The sequence below is a fragment of the Hyla sarda genome, chromosome 1 (genome assembly GCF_029499605.1).
Source record: "Hyla sarda isolate aHylSar1 chromosome 1, aHylSar1.hap1, whole genome shotgun sequence".
NCBI classification, from domain to species: domain Eukaryota; kingdom Metazoa; phylum Chordata; class Amphibia; order Anura; family Hylidae; genus Hyla; species Hyla sarda.
The window spans coordinates 581659583-581684491 of record NC_079189.1 but is presented as its reverse complement, the minus strand read 5'-3'; the positions used below and the strand labels follow the sequence as shown (position 1 = coordinate 581684491).

At 43.6% G+C, this 24909-nt stretch overlaps 1 protein-coding gene across 8 annotated transcripts in view; it reads left to right on the top strand.

Moving 5' to 3' along the window:
* Positions 1 to 24909, top strand: part of DCC (DCC netrin 1 receptor) — a 533618-nt gene that overhangs the window by 497463 nt on the left and 11246 nt on the right. For 7 of the 8 annotated variants that reach the window (XM_056545057.1, XM_056545065.1, XM_056545088.1 and 4 more), the window contains exon 27: positions 5843 to 6052. In XM_056545057.1, the coding sequence (XP_056401032.1) occupies positions 5843 to 6052 (210 nt within the window). Of the gene's footprint in view, positions 1 to 5842; positions 6053 to 19872; positions 20227 to 24909 lie in introns of those variants that run through there. The other variant, XM_056545096.1, reaches the window with a different exon arrangement.

The following is a 24909-nucleotide window of genomic DNA, read 5'->3' as shown; positions in this document are numbered from 1 at the left end:
ACTGACATACAGAGCCCTAAGGCTCCTCTAGTTTTGTCCACTAGTACCCACAAGGAGGTGTGCAGTAAGAGTCCCATATTGCAGTATTAGCTTAGTCAGCATTGTAGCCAACAAAAAAAAGAGCAGTCAGAATGTCTAAGTCCAGGGAATTAGACTAGAGTATAGTCAGGACTGTAGCACAACAAGGATAGGGCAGATAAAACAGTGTTTCTCAAGCACGGTCCTCAAGACCCCCAACAGGTCATGTTTTCAGGATTTCCTTAGTATTTCACAGGTGATATGACTGTGGTGATGCCTGATGTACGGGCCATAATTATATCACCTGTGAAAGATTAAGGAAATCCTGAACACATGACCTGTTGGGGGGACTTGAGGACCGCGCTTGAGAAACAAAGATCTAAAAGGTAAGGCAGCATCGGGAATCTGGAACATCAGTAGTCAATATCACTTTACAGGAACAGGAACCAGATAAGGTAAGTATTTTAATAAGCAGACGATGCATTGTGGGACAAGACCCCTTTGAATAGGCCACCAGGTCTGACATCATCTTCTGGTGCCATAGCCTTGGCAACTAGACACTTCTATGCAGCATGGACAGGAGTGTTGCAAATCGAACCAGCAAGGCCTCAGCAAGAGCCAAGAGAAGGAGAGGAAGCATTTGGTAGGTAAACTTTTTTTTTCTATCGTTGGATTTCGGCACAGGAACCGGGTAAAGTTAGTAGCTACAATATCCTTTATGCACGTTATTGGATGTTCCTATTAATTTGCATTAACCATTCATTTTGCTGGTTGGGTTGGCTGACATAGGAAACAAGCTAGATCAGACTTTTTAATAGACTGTGAAAAGTTCCCGGTTCTGCGTTCGCATCAAAGGCATGAAGAGTCAGGAGATGATACGAGCGTTGCCTTCTACGGCTGCTCTTATGACACATTACACCTTCAAAAGAAGAATACTTCAAAGTTGTATGGTAAAATACTCAGCCGGCCTTGGAAGCAAACAGCTCTGCAAACTATATAACATTTTTACAGCAAGCAAATTGCTTTTCAAAAGGCTGATCCGCCTTTGTTTTGATAGTAGTGATTGTTACCGCAAACACCTTAAAGACTACAAAGCTCAACAAGAGAAAATATTGTAAGACAGGAACAAAAAAATTGGGTTCTGCCGGGTTTTGTGGCGCTGTCACAAATTACTTTTGTTATTTTGTCAGAGAGGAGCGCTGGCTTCTTTCAAGTGCTTTTGAAAGACTCTCAAGGTGTTGTTAATAGACAGGCCGCCAAGAACTGCACAGAAGATGGGAGATAATTTAACTTTAAAGTGAAAATCAACATGTACCGCACATACGCCACTACGAAATCTAGAGGCAAACCCTACATATGGCAGACTGAAAGACATTCATTTCAAAATCTTGTTACGGATATTACAAAGGATTTTACAAATACAGAGTACTCCGGCCAGGCCGCATTATAATTTTTTTTAGTTTATATCCAAAAAAAGAAACAGAGCTCCCCTGTCTAGTACAATGATAAGGATAGGTAGTAAAGATCCCCCCCAGGGGACGCACTGACCCACTAACCTTATTCTGTTGTGTGCTTAACCACCAAGTAGACATAATAAGGATGGTGCAGCCTTTCGGGTGTTGGGTGTTCTGCCTTGGTATATGTAATTAAATCTGTTTGTGATTCATTAAAGGGGTACTCCGCACCTAAACACCTTAGATGTCTGATCTCGGTGGGGTCTGGCCTCTGGGACCCCCCCCCTCCACAATCTTCGGCGTGGCACCCCAATCATCTGGCACATGGAGCGAACTCCGCTCCGTGCTGCATGGCAGGTGATCACAGCCATCACGCCCCTTTCATTCATGTCTATGGTAGGAGCCGTGACAGCTATGTACCGTCACGCCTCCTCCCATAGACATGAACAGAGGGGGCGTGGCTTGACTTCTTGAACATGGAAGCTCCAAGCTTCCTTGTACGGAACTCTGCGGTGCCTGCCATGAAATCGCAGGGGGTATGGCATCAGACATTGTATCCCCCATCTTATGGATAGGGATAAGATGTCTATGGGCGGGGTACCCCTTTAAATCACTGGTGGATTGTGTCATGAACTTGGGATTTTTCTCCTCTTTAGACTCTCTTAGACTTTTTAGTGGTCCAGACATAGGTGGCATTCGAGGGCTAGCATTTCACAAGGAACATGGCCTATAAGACATCCTAAGCAGACACCCTTGGCAGCCTCCATAAGAAAAAACAATACTCTAAAGCATACAAAATAGAAATACAAATAAAATATATATATATATATATATATATATATATATGTATATATATATATACATATATATATATATATATATATATATATATATATATATATATATTATTATTATTATTAAACCCTCTCAAAATAAGGGAGTGCACAAATGTTCTGCATTACCATAATCTAAACTACCTGGTCCGCTTTGAATGCATCTTGTAATGTAGTGAACAATGGAAACATGAGTGTGTTGCTCTACGGCAGTGTTTCCCATCCAGGGTGACTCCAGCTGTTGCAAAACTACATCTTCCAGCCTTTGGCTGTCCGGGTATGCTGGGAGTTGTAGTTTTGCAACAGCTGGAGGCACCCTGTTGGGAAAAACTGCTTTACGGACAAGGAAGATGTTTCCCCATTGTTAAAGGGTACCTCTCATCAAAAAAACTTTTGATATATTATAGATTAATGTATGCAGAATAACTTCACAATTGCATGTTATTAAAAAATCTGCTTCTTTCTATGTAATTTTCCACTTTGAAGAAATGACCACTAGGGGTCTCCCTACCAGTACTGGCAGCAAGCATTTCAGACTCATGCTGGAGTCCTAAACACTACGAGCTGCCAGTCTGCTTTGTTCACAAAGGAGAACACTCAGAGCTGCCAGCCTGCTTTGTTCACAGCCTGTTTGGCTGTGAACAAAGCAGGCTGGCAGCTCTAAGTGTTTAGGACTCGAGCATGAGTCAGAAATGCTTGCTGACAGGACTGATCGGGAAAAATACAATAGAAAGAAGCATATTTTTCATTAACATGCTATTGGAAAGTTATTCAACATTCATTAATCTAAAATATATCAAAAGTTTATTTGATGAGAGGTACCCTTTAATGCAAATAATTCATATTTACTGTACTGTACATTATGTTCTTTGGTTATGTAGGCATTTCAATATTCTCTGTACCCTACCCACAATTTAACTCTATAGTCAATAACATTAATCTTTCTTTTTGCATATCTGAAGGATATTTTACAGTTTTTGAAGCACTCCAAAATAAGAATTCTATTATGCTTGTTTTGCCCATGACTTCTTACCTGTCTTCTATTATACATTTGGAAATAAAATAACAATATTTGAAAAAAAAGAAAAGAAATATATGCTATCTTAACTTACCTACTCTGCCATATAGAGGCAGAACGTGAAGCTTTTTGGCCCCAATGCAACATGAGGACATGGCTCCATTAGCCATTGGTAATACTGGTTTCTTCTTATGGCACAGAAGGGCTCCCCCAGGTATCAGTGCCCAGAAGCAAATTTAACATCTGGTAATACTATTATAGCTAAAAAACTAAACAAAAATGTATATCTTTGAATAATTCATAAAATGAATGACGATCTTCCATACATTATATTTCAGAGAGAGTATAAGTTTACAACTAAACACATGGTTAATTGTTGAAGAATTGAGCTGATACCAGCTTCATTTAGTCCCTTGGGCAGCAGAGTGTACAGTTGACCCCGACCTACTTCATCTTTTTACCCTTGGCTTGATATAACTTGGGTATATTTTCTTAGGTCAACACGATGTACCAAGCCCACTGTAATGGTCTGGAGTCATGATCAGAGTTCAGTAGCAGTAACAACACTGGATACAGGGAGCATAGTAGAAATAAGTTGTACTCAGCATTCAGCAGTGGTTGTTACACAGGTATCAACAATATGGTGGAGACATAAGTGATCAGTAGACAGGTATCAGCAATATGGTGGAGACACGTGTGGTCAGAGGTTGGTAGACAGGTATCAGCAATTTGGTGGAGACATGTGTGGTCAGGGGTAACCAAGAGGTCTGGAGAAGACACTTGTGGTCAGTAGTCAGCCAGAGGAAGTGGAATGGCCAGGCTTATAAAGGAAGTCCAGAGGAGGAGCCAAGCAAGAAGGCATAACTTAAATCCCAAAAGACAATATGACCTAGATAATGTGCTCAGCACAGTAGCTATCTAGCACAATTAATAGCTTAGAGGAAAGAGTTAGTGCCTGCAGAGATTTTGTATGACTAAGGCTCATTCCTTGAGCCGAAACGCGTCCATGTTTCCTAGGTTTTAACCAATAAAGCTATAAGTTGGACCTATTCTGCGCTGGACATTCTTCTTCTATTTTGTACATGCTTGGCGCTGCCCACGCCAGTCCGTGCGCATGGTGCTTGAGGAAGGGAGCTGGACCTATATCCACATACCTGCTGCAGAGATTTTGGGTTCAAAACCTAGTGTTGGCTTCCACATCAGTCTATATGTCCACCTGTACTGTAAATGGTCTATCCGCAGTACACCAGACTACCATGCAGTCTTGTTTTTTTATTCCGTAAATTTAGAGAATGAAAAGATATTATGGATCTTCAAACTATAACTAGGTATAAAACAGGACGAGTGGCTTTACATGCTGTACTCACACTCTGTATAAAGGGAAATTATCAGGCTTAGCTGCATTACTGCTTCATATTACCCATAGAACCAGAACCATGATAAAGAGACTTATAATTAGCCATAAAAGCTCCTTCAATACTTAAAAGAAATCTTCCCAAAAGTTAACAAAAAAAAAAAGTTAAAAAATAGCTTGTTTAACAGGCAGCGGTTTTATTATTAAGTAACAGCGCATATATATTACTACGATAAAACAGAATCAATTGTCATTGGGACGATGAAATTCTTTATGGTGAGGGCTGCAAAACAATATCCAGGATGATGTATTATCTCCAGGGCCGTGAAGCATCATTTTATGTATTTTCCTTCTCATTCCGCAGTGAAGTCACTGCCCTGTTATGAGTCATTCGAGCAGCACCCTCACATTTCCGCTCAGAAATTGCTTTGTCTATCATTTTACACCAATTACTTTAATGTGTTTTAATAATTACTGGGAAACCAGCGGGGTCGATTCAAGTTAAACAACTTGGGGGGCCAACCGGGAAAACTTATTTTTTTCTAATGGTTCATATAATGTTTTACACATGCGGAAGACACAAAGTCAACTAGAGGCATAATCGAAAGTTCAAGACCCAAGTACTAAATCTGTAACAGGGCCCTCATCTACCATGAACCCTTTGTAATACCAGGTGGTATTGTCTATTGTGAAAGATAATTTCTACCACTAAGTAAGGCTAAAAGTTTTGATATTCATTGAGAAGAAGCTGATCACTGAAATGTGAACTTGCATGTTGTCCTTGGTAGGATTTGAACCTAGGATTCCAACATGCTACCTTCCTTCATGTAAAACTTGCACTTAATAAAAACGAATAAAAAATATGTATATACTGTATATTAACCCAAATTAACACTAACATTATCCCTAAGAAACTTTAAATAATGTAACAAAAAAATTATAAAGCTATACCAAGAAAAAGTAAAAGAGAAAAGAAAAAAATGCTCCGATTTTGAAGATAGTGAAAGAAAATTAATGAAAGCGCTCATAATTTATAGCTACTCTATGTTATTATTATTATTGCTAGTAGTAGTATTATAATATTATTATTATTTCTATTATTGTAACATTTTTGGATGGTAGGCTAAAAGTCACTGAAATATGTTCATCTGATTGTTTTTGGCAGTGAATGAGACCCAACAGCCCCAGCAGGCGACCATGATATCCCACACGCAGCCAGAACACCCCAGCAATGAGGATGCTCCCAGCCGGACGATCCCTACTGCCTGCGTCCGGCCGACACATCCCCTGCGAAGCTTTGCCAACCCCTTGTTACCTCCTCCAATGTCTGCACTGGAACCAAAAGTTCCTTATACGTCACTTTTATCTCAAGCAGGTAATGTTGCATTGGTTTTTCCTCTTATTAGTGTTCAACTATTTTTGTTTGGTTGGGTAAAAGGGGTTAATCCCAAGATTAAATGTTGCCAAAGTTCCACTCACTGTCTATGGGATTTCCAGACCTTGCTAAGAAGTTCCTTAGAGAGTCAACAGAGCTTTGGTCGAGCACTTGGGGTACAGTGGATCTCTGTTCTCGTGGTCATTTTGGGTCCTAAGTTTGGATGCCCACAAATCAGTTAGTTATCCCCTATCCTGTTGATGGGACCAAGGACCAAGGGCATACAGGTACACCTGACGTCCTGGTACTTAAGGACCCAGGGCATACTTGTATGCCCGTAGGAATTCCGGTCCCTGCCGCTCGCCGAGCGGGGACCGGACCGGGATGCCTGCTGAATTCATTCAGCAGGCACCCCGTGCAACCCCCCCATGTCAATTCACGATCTTCCTGATTCGGCGGCCATTACATGTTAGTGTAAAAAATGAAGATTTTAAATTTTCTCCTTTACTTTGCTGCTATTCCTGTGAAACACCTAAAGGGTTAACAAACTTTCTGAATGTCATTTTGTATACTTTGAGGGGTGTAGTTTTTATAATGGGGTCATTTGTTGGGTATTTCTAATATGAAGGCCCTTCAAATCCACTTCAAAACTGAACTGGTCCCTGAAAAATTCCCATTCCCATTTCATCAAGAAATTATGTAAGTATCGACGAAAATGTACCACTATGTTAAAGTACAATATGTCACGAAAAAACATTCTCGGAATCAAATTTATAAGTAAAAGCATTCCAGAGTTATTAATGCTTAAAGTGACAGTGGTCAGATGTGCAAATGGGCTTGGTCCTTGAGGGGTTATCTCAAGATAAGTCCAATTTCCTAAACAAATACCATACAATCTCACTGAAGTTTATGAATGAAGCTTTCTAAGGTAGTCTGCATGGGACTGAGATTAGAGACTGAGACCTCCTCTGTAAGTTTTCAGGTACCTATAGGATCAAAGTTGTCTGCTGCCACTAGTTTTATTGGAAATGGGTGCTGATCTTTTGTTTATGGATGTGAGTTGAATCTCCTTGAAAGATGATTTCAGCAGAAGGATTTGGCATGTTGAATTTCGGTGACCAATCCTTTTTTTAATCTCGAGGCTGATAAAAAGTGTCTGAAAAAGGTCAACAGGGAACTCCGATACTTAAAGGACATCTGTAGTGCAATATATCTTATCCTCTATCTGAAGGATAGGGGATAAGTTATAGATTGTGGGGGTCCAAGTGCTGGGGCCCCCCGGGATCTCCTGTACGGGGCCAAGGCTGTATGCTGGAAAGGGGGCGTTCCGTTCCCACATGACGCGGTTGCCAACACGCCCCCTCCATGTACCCCATAGAGATACATGGAGACGGCGTGTCTGCTGAAGCTTTCTGCTGGGGACAAAACTTCACTTCCTGCAGACTGTCGCGGCCCTGTACAGGAGATCCCGGGGGGCCCCAGTGCTCAGACCCCCCGCGATCTATAACTTATCCCCTATTCTTTGGATAGGGGATAAGTTATTTTGCACTGGACTACTCCTTTAATATACTATCCCCTATCCACAGGATAGGAGAAAGGTGTCTAATCCTAGGGGTTCCGACCGATGAGACCCCCCTGCAATCTCCTGTCCGGTGCCCCAGCTCTCCTCATGCACGAACATCCCCTTCCATGCATCTCTATGGGAGAGCTGGAGATACACGAGTACGGCTCTTCCATAGACAGTGCATGAAGGGAGTGTGTCAACCACGCTGCTTAGTGCATGAGAAAGCCAGTGTTCTGAACAAAAATCTTCAGAGCACCAGGGCACCGGGCAGGTGATCTCAGGGGTCCCAGCACTTGGACTCCTTGCGATCAAACGCTTATCCCCTATCCACAGGTGTTAAGAGTACATGACTTTCCTCGTAACTTCCCTTTTCTCATTGAAAACACATGCAAACACAGATTACCCAAGCACACATGTGTATGTGGAGAACGGAATAGCTGTTTTGCTGTATGAGTGTTGGGCCACCATCTGTTGAAGGTGTTTGTTGCCTTAACTCTACTGCCTTCTATTACCTACATAATTTTAAGTATGCTTTCCCAATCTATATTTATTATTCTTTTACAATATTCTACTTGACTTTCACTCTCTGGATAAAAAAAATTTCACCCCACGTAACCAATGTTGGGTTCACATATGGTGATCCAGAGCTGTTCAGGATGGGAAAACCACCATCCCATCCAATACCCTATAGGTTTAAATGGGGCACAACACTGAATGCATGGACAGTCCGCCATGGTTCCCTTTCACCATGTTTGATTGAGATTAGAAAATGCTAAATGCGATGATCTGCTGCCACCATGCCGAATGGCAACTCTACCATATTGCTGAATATGATACGGGGGGGTCTGGCTTAAGCTCAACAATAACGTGCTTTACCATGATACACAGTTTTGTTCTAGATCCGTACCTTTACAACATACAGTCATTGAATGAGTTTAATAAAAACCATAAGTGTGTAGAATATAAAACATGCAAGGCAAGGAGGAAATGGATGTGCACATGTTTTCACTGGTGGGAAAGAAAAATCTCCTGGGTTCATAGTGTCAGACCATACATCTGCTATCAGGCCCTTGGAGAGAGTGGGCCCTATCTTGGTTTGTCCCATTACTTTTTCTTTTGGTATTACACTGGAATACCAAATTATACACCAGACCTTTTTGTCCTGGGGGCAAAATCAGGTGAAGTAATAGTAGGACAATTTCAGTATATGCTATGGGGCACCCTATCTTCTATGTATGCCACTGCCAATCTCCAACATGGCGCTTTATGCCGTTCTACCCACATTCTCACCCAGATGACAACCTTTTTAATTTCCCACAATGTCACCCACAACAGGCGCCCCTTTTATTTACCCCCAGGACAATCAACAATCACCTTGCCCCATCTTGCCAGCTGTACGAAAAGCTTCTAGGATGTTTTTTTTTGTTCTCCACATTAACACGTCAAAGTCATTGAGGTGTAACTTTTTCTTACGTTGTATTATATTCACTGGAAATCATTTGGTTCCCTTTGGTTTCATAAATATTTTATGGCCTCCAGTCAGGGTTTCTGCATGTAAAAACAGCATGTTCTCCTTCTGCCTAATCCTAAGATAAGATGCTAGATTCCTTCGGTGCGTCCTGTCATCCCTCTATAATAATCATAAACACGGCTATATAAGTGATTTGGTTTAGTCCGCTTTCAAGTAAATTGAAAATGTTTGATGGAGTGTTAAGCTGACTGCATTATAGATCTGACATAAATTCCATACTTTTCCTTCACAAGTGAAAATTCCCTTAAGCTACTAAAATAATCATCTGCATTTCAAGCAAACCAGGTTTAAGAGAAGTTTATAAGCCTATGGAAGAATTTGATCTGGCTCCGATTGCGTATTATTTTACATTAACATTTCCAGAGCGGTTTCTTTTAATGTTTTTTTTTTCTGTGGAGTTATTACTGGGAAGCGAATTCCTCAAATGACTGGAAGGCGAGGGAAGGGAAATTAAAGTGAAATTGTCCCTCGGGTTTGATCTTAATACAGATGTGATCTATGCGAAACCGAAAAAAAAGGGGCTGATGTAGATGAGCCACGTTTGTCATTTGGCGCACCTTATTTCCATCTTTGTATAGCAAGGTTTTGTATAGAAATGCAGGTAAAGCTACTGCATTAGCTTACTGTAGTTGCACGCACATTTCAACTCTGCTACATATTTCATAGTTAAAAGGAGAGCCCTTTGTCTATGGAGTCAGTGGCGATACTCTACCGACGGATGCAATATTACTCCCTTACTTCTATTCCTAAAGTTCTCCCGGATTAGGAAAACCATAGCTGTTTTCTTCCAGAAACAAAGTTACCCTTGTTCTCAGGTTGTTTGTGGTATTGCAGCTCAGTTCCCTAAGGGTTGGGTCACACTTACCGTATTTTGCTGTGTATTTGCTGCTGCGTATTTTCCTACTCAAAGCAGCTGCCTATTTTGTTATCCCTTGACTTCAATGGGTAGGAGAATATGCAGCAGCCAATGTGCAACACATGTGACCCTACCCCTAAAGGGGTACTCCTCCCCTAGACATCTTATCCCCTATCCAAAGGATAGGGGATAAGATGTCAGATCACAGGGGTCCTGCCACTGGGGACTCCCCGCGATCTCCGCTGCGGCACACCAGTCATTTGGTGCATGGAGCGAACTTCATTCCGTGCCGGATGATTGATGATGCGGTGCTGAAGGCTTGTGACGTCACGGCCACACTCCCTCTGGGACATCACACCCCCCCTCTTAATGCAAGTCTATGGGACCTCTCATAGACTTGCATTGAGGGGGCGGGATGTGACATCACAAGGGGCATCTCCTGTGAGTTGAAGTTTTGCAACATGAAGGGCCACAGTCTAAGACCACTGATCTACACCCATAACTATCAGAGATCAAGCTAAGCGAGATGTAGATGCTGTTGAATCAGTGCTACACGGTTTCTGTGACTACACTGCACCTGACAATCAGAAGTCATCAGAATCTCTCAGTAGTACAGCCTCAGGCTTTAGGCCCGTAGCTACGATCAGTGAAATCTCAGCATAAATATCTAAGAACAACAGTTGTTACACATGTATTATTCTTTTTTTTGTCTGCCTGGTCTCCTTTAAGTCAACTCTGTGGGGGCAGCCATTTTTTATTTTCAAGAAAGCTGATGGATTTCTTATGTTCTAAATGACGCAGAAAAAATACATTTATGGAATTTTAAGCAATTGTGCATGGCCTGGAATTGTTTCTATTGAATCATCTCCAGGCTATTTGTGTCCATTTATCACTAGGATGAAGCCTCTAGCCTGAAAAGAACATGAAAAAGAAATTAAATGCATGTGGGTTATTCTTACTGGTGACCTTTGGGAGATGACTTTGATGTATATATTGTGTGTAATGTGGAAGGCTCCGCTGTGGGGTTTACTTATTGTTTATGGTATGCAAAAGCTGTATGAAAAAATTATGGGCTGAGCGCACCAGGGTGTAAATCTACTGGGCCGGGGGGCGGAATAAAGTCATCATAACCTTTCTTGGCTGTCGTAGAAACAGGGGTTTAGATAAAGCGGTGGCACGCAAGGTTACGTTCTCTACTCATAAAGGGGGACAGTAAGGTGGTTATGAAATCTTCAATTCGTATTCACGAACTGGAAGGATCATTGTCAAATAAATAGCTTAAAATCTCACCTATGGTCCGGGTTGGGACAAGCTCTCTTGTTTTCCGATTGCCTCCTCCCCAACTGTCAGATGGACAATTATTATTGGAATTGACCCATGTAGCCTTCACTTTCAGTAGCAACCATGGCACGTAAGAAGATGGACAGAGGGGAGAGGAAGCTCCATCTTTCTCCCCATTGGAACCTTGTGACATGATCCTGGGGTACCGATAGGTTTCTTTAGTACTAGGGAACCTAAAGGAGGCCTTCAAATCTGCCATTTATGTATTCATGACTATTTGCTCCCTACATGAGTTTTACACTAACAGAGCATAAATAGAAGTATTGCAGTGTTTAGTAGAATAGATTAAAAAAAATTGCATTGTCAAGTCCCACAGTGGAACTCAAAAAGATAAATAACATAATAATAATAATGCTAATAATAATAATTATTATTATTATCTTAGAGTTTTTAAAAGTATAAAAGAAAATTCTAAAGGAAAATAAACCTTTCACTCTAGGAAAATGCTTTATAAAAATATTGAAAAACAACCAATAGTTAGTCTTGCCACAACAGTACCCATGGGTAATTCATCCCATACATTTAACACCATAAAATCAAAATTCCAATGTGGTTATTTTTTGCTCAACTCTCTTCTTAAAATAAGTAGAGTGAAGAAATAAGTCCTGTCTACTCCTAAGGGATTCCAATGAAAATGACAACCCATCTTAAGTGCTTATGAAGCTCCATTGAAAGTATAAAAACAAAAGCTTTGGTGACACAAAACAAACAGTTTGCTTGTACAGGAGAAACAGCGTTCGGCACAGCTTTTACTTCATAATAAAGTGAATGTGGGAGCCAGGTGTAGATGTTCATACCACACACGGGGGTGCTCAGCCTGGACGTAACAATATTCAACGTGCAAGAAATGTAGAAATTGAAGGCGGCACTCACCAGGTTCAGGGAAACAAATCTTCTTTATTTAATGCAAAGACGGTGCAGTGTCATACATAAAATACAGAAAGACAGGGACGCCGGGTGACCAGCGCAGTCACAGTTGTATGGTGCCTCTATGCACTTCATCAGACCATCACGTCCACTGGAGGGTCACATGGTAAATGCCTGAGAAGCTCCACCAGTGGGTGGTTGTTCCTGTAACTCAGTGCTCATGCGTGAATACATTTAAAAACATGTTAAAAGAATAAAAGAAACAAACTGGGTACAAAACACTGTGGTAAGTTAAAGGGGTATTCCAGGAATTTATATATATATATATATATATATATATATATATATATATATATATATATATAAAGTTTTTTCCTGGATAACCCCTTTAAATTAATCATATAAAGATACTCAAGTCTAGTTTGTCATTTAAACCGAGGTTCCCTTGCGCGTTAGTGCGCATTATCCAGCGAGCTTACGTTTTTTGCAGTGCTCACAGTGCTGCACAGCAGACCGTACACCACAAACATCGTTTTGCAGCAACATAAATCATTACATTTACAGAATGTATGGATCATACATCCTGTGTGGAAAAATTATCAAAATAGGAGGGATAGACATTAAATGTAACTGTCACGATTTGGCTTACAGGTAGTGGATCCTCTGTGTCAGCGAGGGATTGGCGTGGACCGTGCTGGTGGACCGGTTCTAGGAGGCTACTGGTGTTCACCAGAGCCCGCCGCAAAGCGGCAGTAGCAACCAAGTCGTATCCACTAGCAACGGCTCAACCTCGCTGACTGCTGAGAAGGCGTGGGACAGAAGGACTAGGCAGAGGCAAGGTCAGACGTAGCAGAAGGTCGGGGCAGGCGGCAAGGTTCGTAGTCAAGATGGATAGCAGGAGTTCAGGTAACACAGGCTTTGGACAACACTAAACGCTTTCATTGGCACAAGGCAACAAGATCCGGCAAGGGAGTGCAGGGGCAGTGAGCAGATATAGCCAGGGAGCAGGTGGAAGCCAATTAAGCTAATTGGGCCAGGCACCAATCATTGGTGCACTGGCCCTTTAAGTCTCAGAGAGCCGGCGCGCGCGCGCCCTAGAGAGCGGAGCCGCGCGCGCCAGCACATGACAGCAGGGGTCCGGGACGGGCAAGTGACTTGGGATGCGATTCGCGAGCGGGTACGTCCCGCTGTGCGAATCGCATCCCCGACGGCCATGTCAGTGCAGCGCTCCCGGTCAGCGGGACCGACCGGGACGCTGCAGGGAGAGAGACGCCGTGAGCGCTCCGGGGAGGAGCAGGGACCCGGAGCGCTCGGCGTAACGGCGTCACCAGGTCGGGGACCATGAGGAGGCACTGAGGCTTGCCTGACGGGACTGGGAGGGGGGGAGAGGCACTTCCTATGGCAAGCAGAGTCCCAGTTCTTGATCTCCCCGGTGGTCCAGTCAAGGGTGGGAGAATGAAGCCGGAGCCATGGCAGACCGAGGAGGACCTCAGAGGTACAGTTGGGAAGGACGAAGAACTCAATCACTTCGTGATGGGGTCCAATACACATCAAGAGGGGTTTTGTGCGGTAACGCACGGTGCAATCCAATCTGACTCCGTTGACCGCGGAAATGTAGAGCGGCTTGACGAGACGGGTCACCGGGATGCAGAATTTATTCACCAAAGACTCCAAAATAAAATTCCCAGAGGCACCAGAGTCCAAGCAGGCCACAGCTGAGAGGGAGGAGTTGGCTGAAGGAGAAATCCGCACGGGCACCGTGAGACGTGGAGAAGCAGATTTTGAACCAAGAGACGCCACACCCACGTGAGCTGGGTGCGTGCGTGCGTTTCCCAGACGTGGAGGACGAATAGGGCAATCCACCAAGAAATGCTCGGTACTGGCACAGTACAGACAAAGATTTTCTTCCCTACGGCGATTCCTCTCTTCCTGGGTCAGACGAGACCAATCCACTTGCATGGCCTCCTCGGCGGGAGGCCCAGGCGTAGATTGCAAAGGATGCTGTGGGAGAGGTGCCCAGAGATCTAAGTCTTTTTCCTGGCGGAGCTCCTGATGTCTCTCAGAAAAACGCATGTCAATGCGGGTGGCCAAATGGATAAGTTCTTGCAGGTTGGCAGGAATCTCTCGTGCGGCCAGCACATCCTTGATGCTACTGGATAGGCCTTTTTTAAAGGTCGCGCAGAGAGCCTCGTTATTCCATGATAATTCGGAAGCAAGAGTACGAAATTGGATGGCGTACTCGCCCACTGAAGAATTACCCTGGACCAGGTTCAGCAGGGCAGTCTCGGCAGAAGAAGCTCGGGCTGGTTCCTCGAAGACACTCCGGACTTCAGCGAAGAAGGACTGGACTGTGGCTGTGGCAGGATCATTGCGGTCCCAGAGCGGTGTGGCCCAAGACAAGGCCTTTCCTGAAAGAAGGCTCACTACGAACGCCACCTTAGACCGTTCTGTAGGAAACAAGTCCGACAACATCTCCATATGCAGGGAACATTGAGACAAAAATCCACGGCAGAGTCTAGAGTCCCCATCAAATTTGTCCGGCAGGGACAAGCGGAGGCTAGGAGCGGCCACTCGCTGCGGAGGAGGTGCAGGAGCTGGCGGAGGAGATGGTTGCTGCTGTAGCAGAGGCAGAAGTTGCTGTAACATGGCGGTCAACTGCGACAGCTGCTGTCCTTGTTGGGCAATCTGCTGCGATTGCTGAGCGACCACCGTGGGAAGGTCAGCGAGACTTGGCAGCGGCACCTCAGCGGGATCCATGGCCGGATCTACTGTCACGATTCGGCTTACAGGTAGTGGATCCTCTGTGTCAGCGAGGGATTGGCGTGGACCGTGCTGGTGGACCGGTTCTAGGAGGCTACTGGTGTTCACAGGAGCCCGCCGCAAAGCGGGATGGTCTTGCTGCGGCAGTAGCAACCAGGTCGTATCCACTAGCAATGGCTCAACCTCGCTGACTGCTGAGAAGGCGTGGGACAGAAGGACTAGGCAGAGGCAAGGTCAGACGTAGCAGAAGGTCGGGGCAGGCGGCAAGGTTCGTAGTCAAGATGGATAGCAGGAGTTCAGGTAACACAGGCTTTGGACAACACTAAACGCTTTCACTGGCACAAGGCAACAAGATCCGGCAAGGGAGTGCAGGGGCAGTGAGCAGATATAGCCAGGGAGCAGGTGGAAGCCAATTAAGCTAATTGGGCCAGGCACCAATCATTGGTGCACTGGCCCTTTAAGTCTCAGAGAGCCGGCGCGCGCGCGCCCTAGTGAGCGGAGCCGCGCGCGCCAGCACATGACAGCAGTGGACCGGGACGGGCAAGTGACTTGGGATGCGATTCGCGAGCGGGTACGTCCCGCTGTGCGAATCGCATCCCCGACGGCCATGTCAGTGCAGCGCTCCCGGTCAGCGGGACCGACCGGGACGCTGCAGGAAGAGAGACGCCGTGAGCGCTCCGGGGAGGAGCAGGGACCCGGAGCGCTCGGCGTAACAGTAACAATTTTTGTTGTTGCAGAATGAAGTTTGTGGTGTACGGTCTGTTGTGCGCATGTGGTCGATTTTACATCGGTATCACTACAAGACCGTTACACTACAGATTTTGTGAACGCATTTATTCCCTAAAGTCTAAGAAAGGATCCCCCCGAGTATTAGATCATATTACCAAAGATCATGCAGGAGACCCTCGTTCATTAAAATTCTTGGGCATTGAAAGGGTGTATCCGAGGGACGGTTCAGATAGACGCAGAGCACTGTTACAAACCGAGGCTTGCTAAATAATGCGTCCTAATGCGCAAAGGAACCTCGGTTTAAATGACAAACTAGACTTGAGTATCTTTATATGATTCATTTAACTTACCACAGTGTTTTGTACCCAGTTTGTTTCTTTTATTCTTTTAACATGTTTTTTTAAATGTATTCACACATGAGCTGTTACAGGAACAACCACCCCCTGGTGGAGATTCTCAGATCACCCCCCAGTGGATGTGACGGTCTGATGACGTGCAGAGGCATGATACAGCTGTGACCGTGCTGGGTCACCCGGCGTCCCTGTCTTCCTGCACCGTCTTTGCATTAAAGAAGATTCATTTCCCTGAACCTGGTGAGTGCCGCCTTCAATTTCTACATTTCTTGAACGTTAAACAAACAATTAGTTTTTAAGTATTTTTATTATCCAAAAGTAGTAAAATATAAAAAAATATATTCTTGAGGGATTTCCCAAATAATCACAGAATAAAACAAATGTATTTTATTCCACAAGGTCAGCTTCCATTTCACCTCTCCAAAAAAAAAAAAAAAAAATTGAATGCCTGGAAAAAATAAAAAAATTAGCTGTGTCCTTATGGTCCAGAATAGCTGCATAAAGGGGAAAAATTATCTATAAAAAAAAAAAAAAATTATGTGTTATGTGTCTAGTCACTATCAGGGACATTTATCATCGTTGCTTTGGTAAGCAAGTTCTGTAGGCATTTTTTTTCTTGCTTTTGGTTTTGCTTATGTATGACACATTTATTATACTATCACAGAGGGGTTGATAAATTTGGCTTACAAAAACTATAAATCACTCTTGAATACCATTTTTTTAGCTCACATAAGCGAAAACCAATAAATGACTTCAGAACACCAATTTACAGCTTTGAAAAAATGTGCAATATATATATGTTTATTACATTTTTTTTAACCACTTTTTTTCCACTAAATATACTACGGTAACTCATTTCTTATTTTATTTTTTTTTTTTAACTTCTCATTTCAGATCCATGTATCCTGTGGATTACTTTAGATTTGAAGGAGTACTGTGACCAGCTTTTTTTTGTTTAATGTTAATAAAATGGTTAACGAGGGCTTTTGGGGGATTTTTTTGGAATACATTTTTTTTTAAACATTTGTTTTTTTAAATTTACTTATAGACCTGAATCCATTACTAAGCCGGGCTTAGCGTTAGCCACAAAAACAGCAAGCGCTAACCCCCAATTATTACCCCGGTACCCACCGCCACAGGGGTGCTGGAAGGAGCGAGTACCAACAGGCCCGGAGCATCAAAAATGGCACTCCTAGGCCTAGGTGGTAACAGGCTGGCATTTCTTATCCTGGGGAGGACCAGTAACAATGGTCCTCGCCCACCCGGGTAACGTCAGGCTGTTGCTGCTTGGTATTTGGCTGAGAATAAAAATAGGGGGAACCCTATGCTTTTTTTTTTTTTTTGCATAAATAATTAAATATAAAAAAAAAATTCATAGGGTTCCCTGTATTTTTATTTTAGCCAAAAACCAACCAAGCAGCAACAGCCTGACGTTACCAGTGTGTGCGAAGACCATTGTTACTGGCCCTCCCCAGCCTAAATAACCCCAGCCTGTTACCGCCTAGGCCCAAGAGCGCCATTTTTGACGCTCTGGGCCTGTTGTTACCGGCTCTTCCCTGCACCCCTGTGGCAGTGGGTACCGGGGTAATAACTGGGGGGTAGTGCTAGCTGTTTTTGGTGCTAACGCTAAGCCTCGGCTTAGTAATGGATTCAGTCTATAAGACAGCTTCCACTAATAAGCCTGTCAAGTAAATAAAAAAACCACAACACATTTAAAAAAGATATTCCAAAAAAACACTCCCTCACAAGCCCGCGTTAACCATTATATTAAAGGGGTAGTCCAGTGGTGAAAAACTTATCCCCTATCCTAAGGATAGGGGATAAGTTTGAGATCGCGGGGGGTCCGACCGCTGGGGCCCCCTGCGATCTCTCTGTACGGGGCCCCGGCTCTCCGCTGAGATAGCGGGTGTCGACCCCCGCACGAAGCGGCGGCTGACACGCCCCCTCAATACATCTCTATGGCAGAGCCGGAGATTGCCGAAGGCAGCGCTTCGGCTCTGCCTTAGAGTTGTAATGGGGGTGGCGTGTCGGCCGCCGCCTCGTGCGGCGGTCGACACGCCCCCTTCCCGCCGGCTGTCGGGGCTCCATACAGTCGGACCCCCCGCGATCTGCAACTTATCCCCTATCCTTAGGATAGGGGATAAGTTGCTCACCACTGAATCACCACTGGACTACTCCTTTAACATAAAACAGAAAAAATGCTGGTCATTGAAGTAGTCTACCGAATCCAAAGTAGTCCACAGGATACACGGATCTGAAATGAGAAAAAAATAAGAAGAAAAATAGCCCGTGCATATCCCGTGCCGCACAACTACAACTCCCAGCATGCCCTTACAGTAAGGACATGCTAGGAGTTGTAGTCATGTGGTGCAGGAGATGTGCAGGCAAATGGCAAGGTTGTCACCTACCCCCTGCAGCACGACTACAACTCCCAGCATTCCCTTACAGTAAGGAAATGCTGGGGTTGTAGTCATGTGCTGCAGGAGATGTGCGGCATCACTCTGCAGCCTTCCGGTCTCCATCTAATGCTATCCCCCTACTCTATCAAACTAAATGAGGGGACTGGGACACTGATTTAAATCCCCCCTTGTCTCCCACCCATCCGCGCAGCACATCTCCAGCTCACTACAAGACTACAACTCCCAGCATGCCCTTACAGGAGATGTGCATTGCGGGCGGGTGGGAGACAGGGGGGGGGGGGATGTAAAGCACTGTAAGGGATGCTGAGAGTTGTAGTTTTGCAACAGTTAGCAGACAGATGGGAGATGTGCAGTATGGGAGACAAGTGGGGGGATATAAATCAGTGTCCCCGTCATTAAGTTAGGGTAGCGGGTTAGAATCAGATGGAGCCATGGTGCCAACAGAGTGATGCTAGCCTGGGCTCCTGTGTACAGGTGTTATATCATATTTCCCACTGGAGCTGCAATCACGGCTGCCAGCGGGAAATATAAAAATTTGCAAGCCAGGTCCGAGCTGTAAGCATTTACAGAGTTTTTGAGGTGTTGCGACTTTTTGTGCGACTTTAGCACTTGATAAATCCCTGACCACTGAAAAATGAAATTCACTTTGGTAAGCCCTTTTGTAGCTTTTTGCTTACAGCCAAAAGTCGCACAAAAATTTGCTTAGGTGCACGTGACTTTTTGTGCGACTTTTGTAAGCAAAGAAAGAGCTCTAAATCCCTTAATAAATCTCCCCCTATATCTCTCTCACAAATACCTTCTATCTGTTGATCACTTGGTTTGTCATTCTGTGCACTGGAGGGGGCGTGTCCTCTTGGCTCCACTTCCTCCCTGAGTGCTGGGTCTCTTCATCCAATCACTGCAGGCTGCTCTATAACCCCCTCCTGCCTGCTGCAGTCTGATAGGACAGGAGTGAACACAGAGGAGTCCTAGTCCCACCCTCAATTACTGGACTTTATCCATGCCTGTGGACAAAGATGATGCTGCAGCCAGACAGAATTGTGTTCTGCATGCTATGGGGTGATTTTTATAAGACATAATTTCTATAAAAAGGAAATAAAATGTTCTCATGAAAATGTTTGCCAAGATGTACAACGTATAACAAGCTTTTGAATCTGACAGTGCCCATTTATGGTTAAAAGATCTATCATACGTGAACAGAACCATATCCTTGAAGTTATGTAATGTTTTTCATTTCTTTGACTTCCTTACCACATATTGATAGACTCTGATTTCCTATTTACTGGAAGGGCTACATACTCACACTTATTCCAAGGAGACTCCTCTAATGTTGTTGACTGTTCTGTAAGGATAAGATATGACTCAATATTTGTAACTTCCTTTCATTTGCATCTTCAAGAAGTGAAATCCACTGGGAACTGGTTGAAGAAACTCAAGAAGAAGGATCTTCATTAGTTTTGAAAAGTTTAGACGAAAAAAGAATACTTATGTATCTTCTGATACGGGGGTAACGTCAAAAGTGCTCAGTAGGCGTTGAAGCATTGAAACGAGAAGAAGTTAATGAGATCCATTTAGACTTTGAGATATCATTTGGAAATAAATAAAAATAGTCTGGTTTTCTATCCATTTCCTGAACTGCCAGCTGAACGTAATCTAACTGCAGAACCTGAAAGGAGACGATACATATTTTGTCAGCTCAAATATAAGTTTCATCTTCCGCAAATGTCATTTTCTCTCAGACTTAACTTATTCACGGCCTGGAAATCAATTTGTAATATCAATATTAAACAGGCTGAATAATCATCAAAGCTGATAACGTCTCGTCAGGAAAAAAAAAAAAAAAGAAATAGCGGAGAAGCTCAGGTCTGTCTGAGACGTTTCAGAAGGTTACCCAAACCGGCTTGTCAAAGAAAATAATTGTACTGTATGGTTAGTTCCCAATTTAAAGGGATTGTTCATTAAATGGATTTACATCCGAAATGACATTTATCTACTTCCCACAGACAATAGAAAAAGTCAGAAGAAAGATTGTTTTTCTATAATCTAGAAATGAATTGTTTCTGGAATACTCTGGTTGTTAAAGGTGGCATTGCCCAACCACAGAGCAATTCTAACCAGTATAGGGTTAATGCTTTACACAGCTGGTAGAATAGGACCTTATTATGGTTCATTGTAGGATTTTCTACTGATTATGTCTTCATTGCAGCTTATTTTAAAGCCCCCCCCCCCCCCCCCCCCCTCTAAAAATATTCTGAAGACTGTGGTAATTCATAAAGCTGTTAATGCTACATGGGTGACTAGACTAGTAAATTGTCATTTAACAGGGAACTTCAGTGGAAAACATTTTCTTTTCTTTTTTTTATTTTTCTTTTTTAAATGAACTGGCTCCAGGAAGTTAAACAGATTTGAAAATTACTTATATTTAAAAATATTAATCCTTCCAGTACTTATCAGCTGTTTTAAGCTCCAGAGGAGGCTGTGTAGAACAACCAACTTCCTCTATAGCATACAGCAGCTTATAAGGTCACAGGCCAGATGTTATGTTCTCTATTATGTGTGCATTATCCCCGTACTGTGACATTATCCCATTGGCAAACATGATTACTTGTTGCATCAATTGATATACAAGATATGTCCTCCCCAAACTAAACAACCTTATTTTAGGCCTTTGGACACTCAAAAACACCAAGGCCCAGATGTAACTTATACCTTTACCCTCCCCACACTTATTTTTTGAAAGATAGTCATTGCTATTATGAGCTCCATTGCATGGAGGCTGTAAAAGGGTTCAAGTCAAAATAACATATGAGAATGCCTATTAAGCTCAAATTTCAGGAACCACACAAATATCTATGTTTTACCATTTTCTAACTAAGCTAAGCATGGCTGCTTTCAAGATGGCGGTGATTGCAATGATGAGATCAGCCTAAAATTGAGGAGAAAGGGGACAATTATACTATGAACTGAGGCATAACTATAGGGAGACCAAAGCCAGTAGTCACACCAAGGCCTTGGAGCTTGATGGTACTCAAAGACCCCAAAATGGCCATGGTAGGAGCAGCCCTGTTCTAGACTTTGTATTGGGACTTAGGAGCCTCTGATATAGCAAGATACAAAGGGTCTCAGGTCTTCGCCATTCTGTACACCAGGTACTATGTGAATAATGTAAGGTAAATTTTATCTTTTATAATCCGTTTGTTTCCAGTGAGACTTCTACATGGTCATTGTAACAATGAGAAAAATGTGTGCATTTCTTATTGTTTGGCTCTATTCATATATTAACATCAGCAAAGATTAATATAGCAGGCAATAAGCAATTTCAGGACAATAAAGATCTGCGCATGGCCCAAACGTACACGTTCCAGAAATAATCTGTATTGTTTAAATCTGCTTATCATGCACCATGCAGCTCTGAAGGATAGAGAACATTTTGTTAATGAGACAACGAGGGACACTGTTATTGCGATGCGTAGAGGGGTTATTCACAAGTCATTGAGGGGGTCATTGATCAAAGTCTCTTCATGGTAGGCCGTGGGCAATACAGGTGCAGCCTACGTCACTCCATAATGTTTCTAACTTCGATCAGAATCTGGGTAGGCAAGATATAGAATAATAAAACCAACCTCTTGCTTTTCAGTGCAACATCTGAAAGCTTAAATTGTCCAAAAAAGATTGAAATTATCCAGGATTCTAGAGGTTACAGGCAGCACTGAATGTATTGTCAAATTAGTGATTCGTGGTCAGAATTATAACTTGATGACTCACCACCTAGATTGGGCCATTTACTGTATAATGTTACAGAACTTTGGGCGCCCTCAGGTACCAGGGCCTGAGTACTACTGTTACCACTGCAATCTTATAGGTATTACCCTTTGTGTCCAAAATTTTGGCAAATTTCCAGTCCTTGTAATCCTATATACGCATATATATCCGATGAGGATAGAATGTTGGCACATTATGCAACCCATGAGGCACATCATGTGAGCCACATGGCATAACTTCTCCCCAATATAATGTGTTCATCAACAGCCATGTATATGAAGTCATTGTATGTTTAAAAGTGAACTCTGTTACTTTACTTCTTTTCCCCTATCCACATATATAGGGGTAGGGAATAGGGGATAAATGTCTGATTGTGGGGGTCCGCCTGCTGAACCACCCCCCCCCCAATCTCCTGTCAGACGCCCGGCTCTCCTCATGCACGGAATGACCACCGTGGACTGATGTCAATCACCTCACGTTCATGTATCTCCAGCTCTTCCATAGAGATGCATGGAGGGGGTTTGTCTACCACTGCTCGGTGCGATGGTTGACACCGATCCATGCATGGAGCTGTGGTCATTCCATGCATTAGGAGAGCCTGGGTGCCACCCGGGGGGTGGGGGGAGGGCTTATCTAAGCCAAACATTCATGGGTCCCCAGTCTAAAGGGTAGGAGGTGCTGCCAGACTTTCTGGCGGTGGCTTTTCTTTCTGTGAACAATTGGGTTGGGCATTTGAAATCCAAGAGAGTTAGGGGGCCCCATACACAATAGTCAGTTGGCAGGTTTGACCAACATTTTACTAATGTGTATGGGCACTTTAAGGCCTTCCTCACCAATCAACAGGTCATTTAGACATGTCACCCAAATTACATCATCATTTGTTAACTAACAGATGTGTCATTTACAGTAAAGTGTGAACAGAAAGGACCATACTTGGCCTAACATTTCTATAAAAATGTGATGAGACAATATGCCGTTAAAGATAATTACACTCAGAAGAGCTAAAAATAACAGAGAAAACAAACAACCAGCTATAAGATGGATGATCGAAATCACAAACTCATGTACTAGATATAGCCTGGTATTTTGCTCTTGGTATAACCTTGCCATGTGTATCTGGTATAGTTTTCTCATATGCATTTGGTATAATCTGGTCATTTGCTTTAGCCTAGTCATTCTACATAGCATAGCCTGGTAATTTACACTTTGCATTGTCTGGTGTATTGTACCTGTTATAGCCTAGTCTTTTGTACTTGATATAGCCTGGTCTTTTGCTCTTGGTATAGCCTGATCCCTTGTCCTTAGTATAACCGGGTCATTTCACGTGATAAAGCTCTGTCATTAGTACTTGCCATAGCCTGGTGATATGTACACTGCTCATAAAATAAAAAGAACACTAAGAATACACATCCTAGATCTGAATGAATGAACTTATCGTATGAAATACTTTCATCTTTACATAGTTGAATGTGCTGACAACAAAATCGCTCAAAAATTATCAATGGAAATTAAATTTATCAACCCAAAGTGGAAACCACACTACAGGCTGATCCAACTTTGACGTAATGTCCTTAAAACAAGTCAAAATGAGGCTCAGTAGTGTGTGTGGCCTCCATGTGCCCGTATGACCGCCTACAACTCCTGGACATGCTCTTGATTAGGTGGAGGTTGGTCACTGAGGGATGTCCTTACAGACCTGGACTAAAACATCCGCCCACTCCTGGACAGTCTGTGGTGCAACGTGGTGTTGCTGGATGGAGCGAGACATAATGTCCCAGATGTGCTCAATCGGATTCAGGTCTGGGGACCGGGCGGGCCAGTCCATATAGCATCAATGCCTTCCTCTTGCAGAAACTGCTGACACACTCCAGCAACATGAGGTCTAGTATTGTCTTGCATTAGGAGGAACCCAGGGCCAACCGCACCAACATATGATCTCACAAGGGGTCTAAGGATCTCATCTTGGTACCTAATGGCAGTCAGGCTACCTCTGGCAAGTACATGGAAGGCTGTGCGGCCCCCCAAAGAAATGTCACCCCACACCATTACTGACCCACAGCCAAACCAGTCATGCAGGAGGATGTTGCAGGCAGCAGAACATTCTCCATGGCATCTCCAGACTCTGTCACGTCTGTCACATGTGCTCAGTGTTAATCTGCTTTCATCTGTGAAGAGCACAGGGTGCCAGTGGTGAATTTGCCAATCTTGGTGTTCTCTAGCAAATGCCAAACATCCTGCACGGTGTTGGGCTGTAAGCACAACCCCCACCTGTGGATGTCGGGCCCTCATGCCACCCTCATGGAGTCTCTTTCTGACCATTTGAGGGGACACATGCACATTTGTGGCCAGCTGGAGGTCATTTTGCATGGCTCTGACAGTGCTCCTCCTGCTCCTCCTTACACAAAGGCAGAGGTAGTGATCCTGCTGCTGGGTTGTTGCCCTCCTACGGCCTCCTCCTCGTCTCCTGATGTACTGACTTGTCTGCTGGTAGCCCCTCCATGCTCTGGACACTACGCTGACAGACATAGCAAACTTTCTTGCCACAGCTCGCATTGATGTGCCATCCTGGATGATCTGTACTACCTGAGCCACTTGTGTGGGTTGTAGACTCTGTCTCATGCTACCACTAGAGTGAAAGCACCACCAGCTGTGCACAAAACATGAGCCAGGAAGC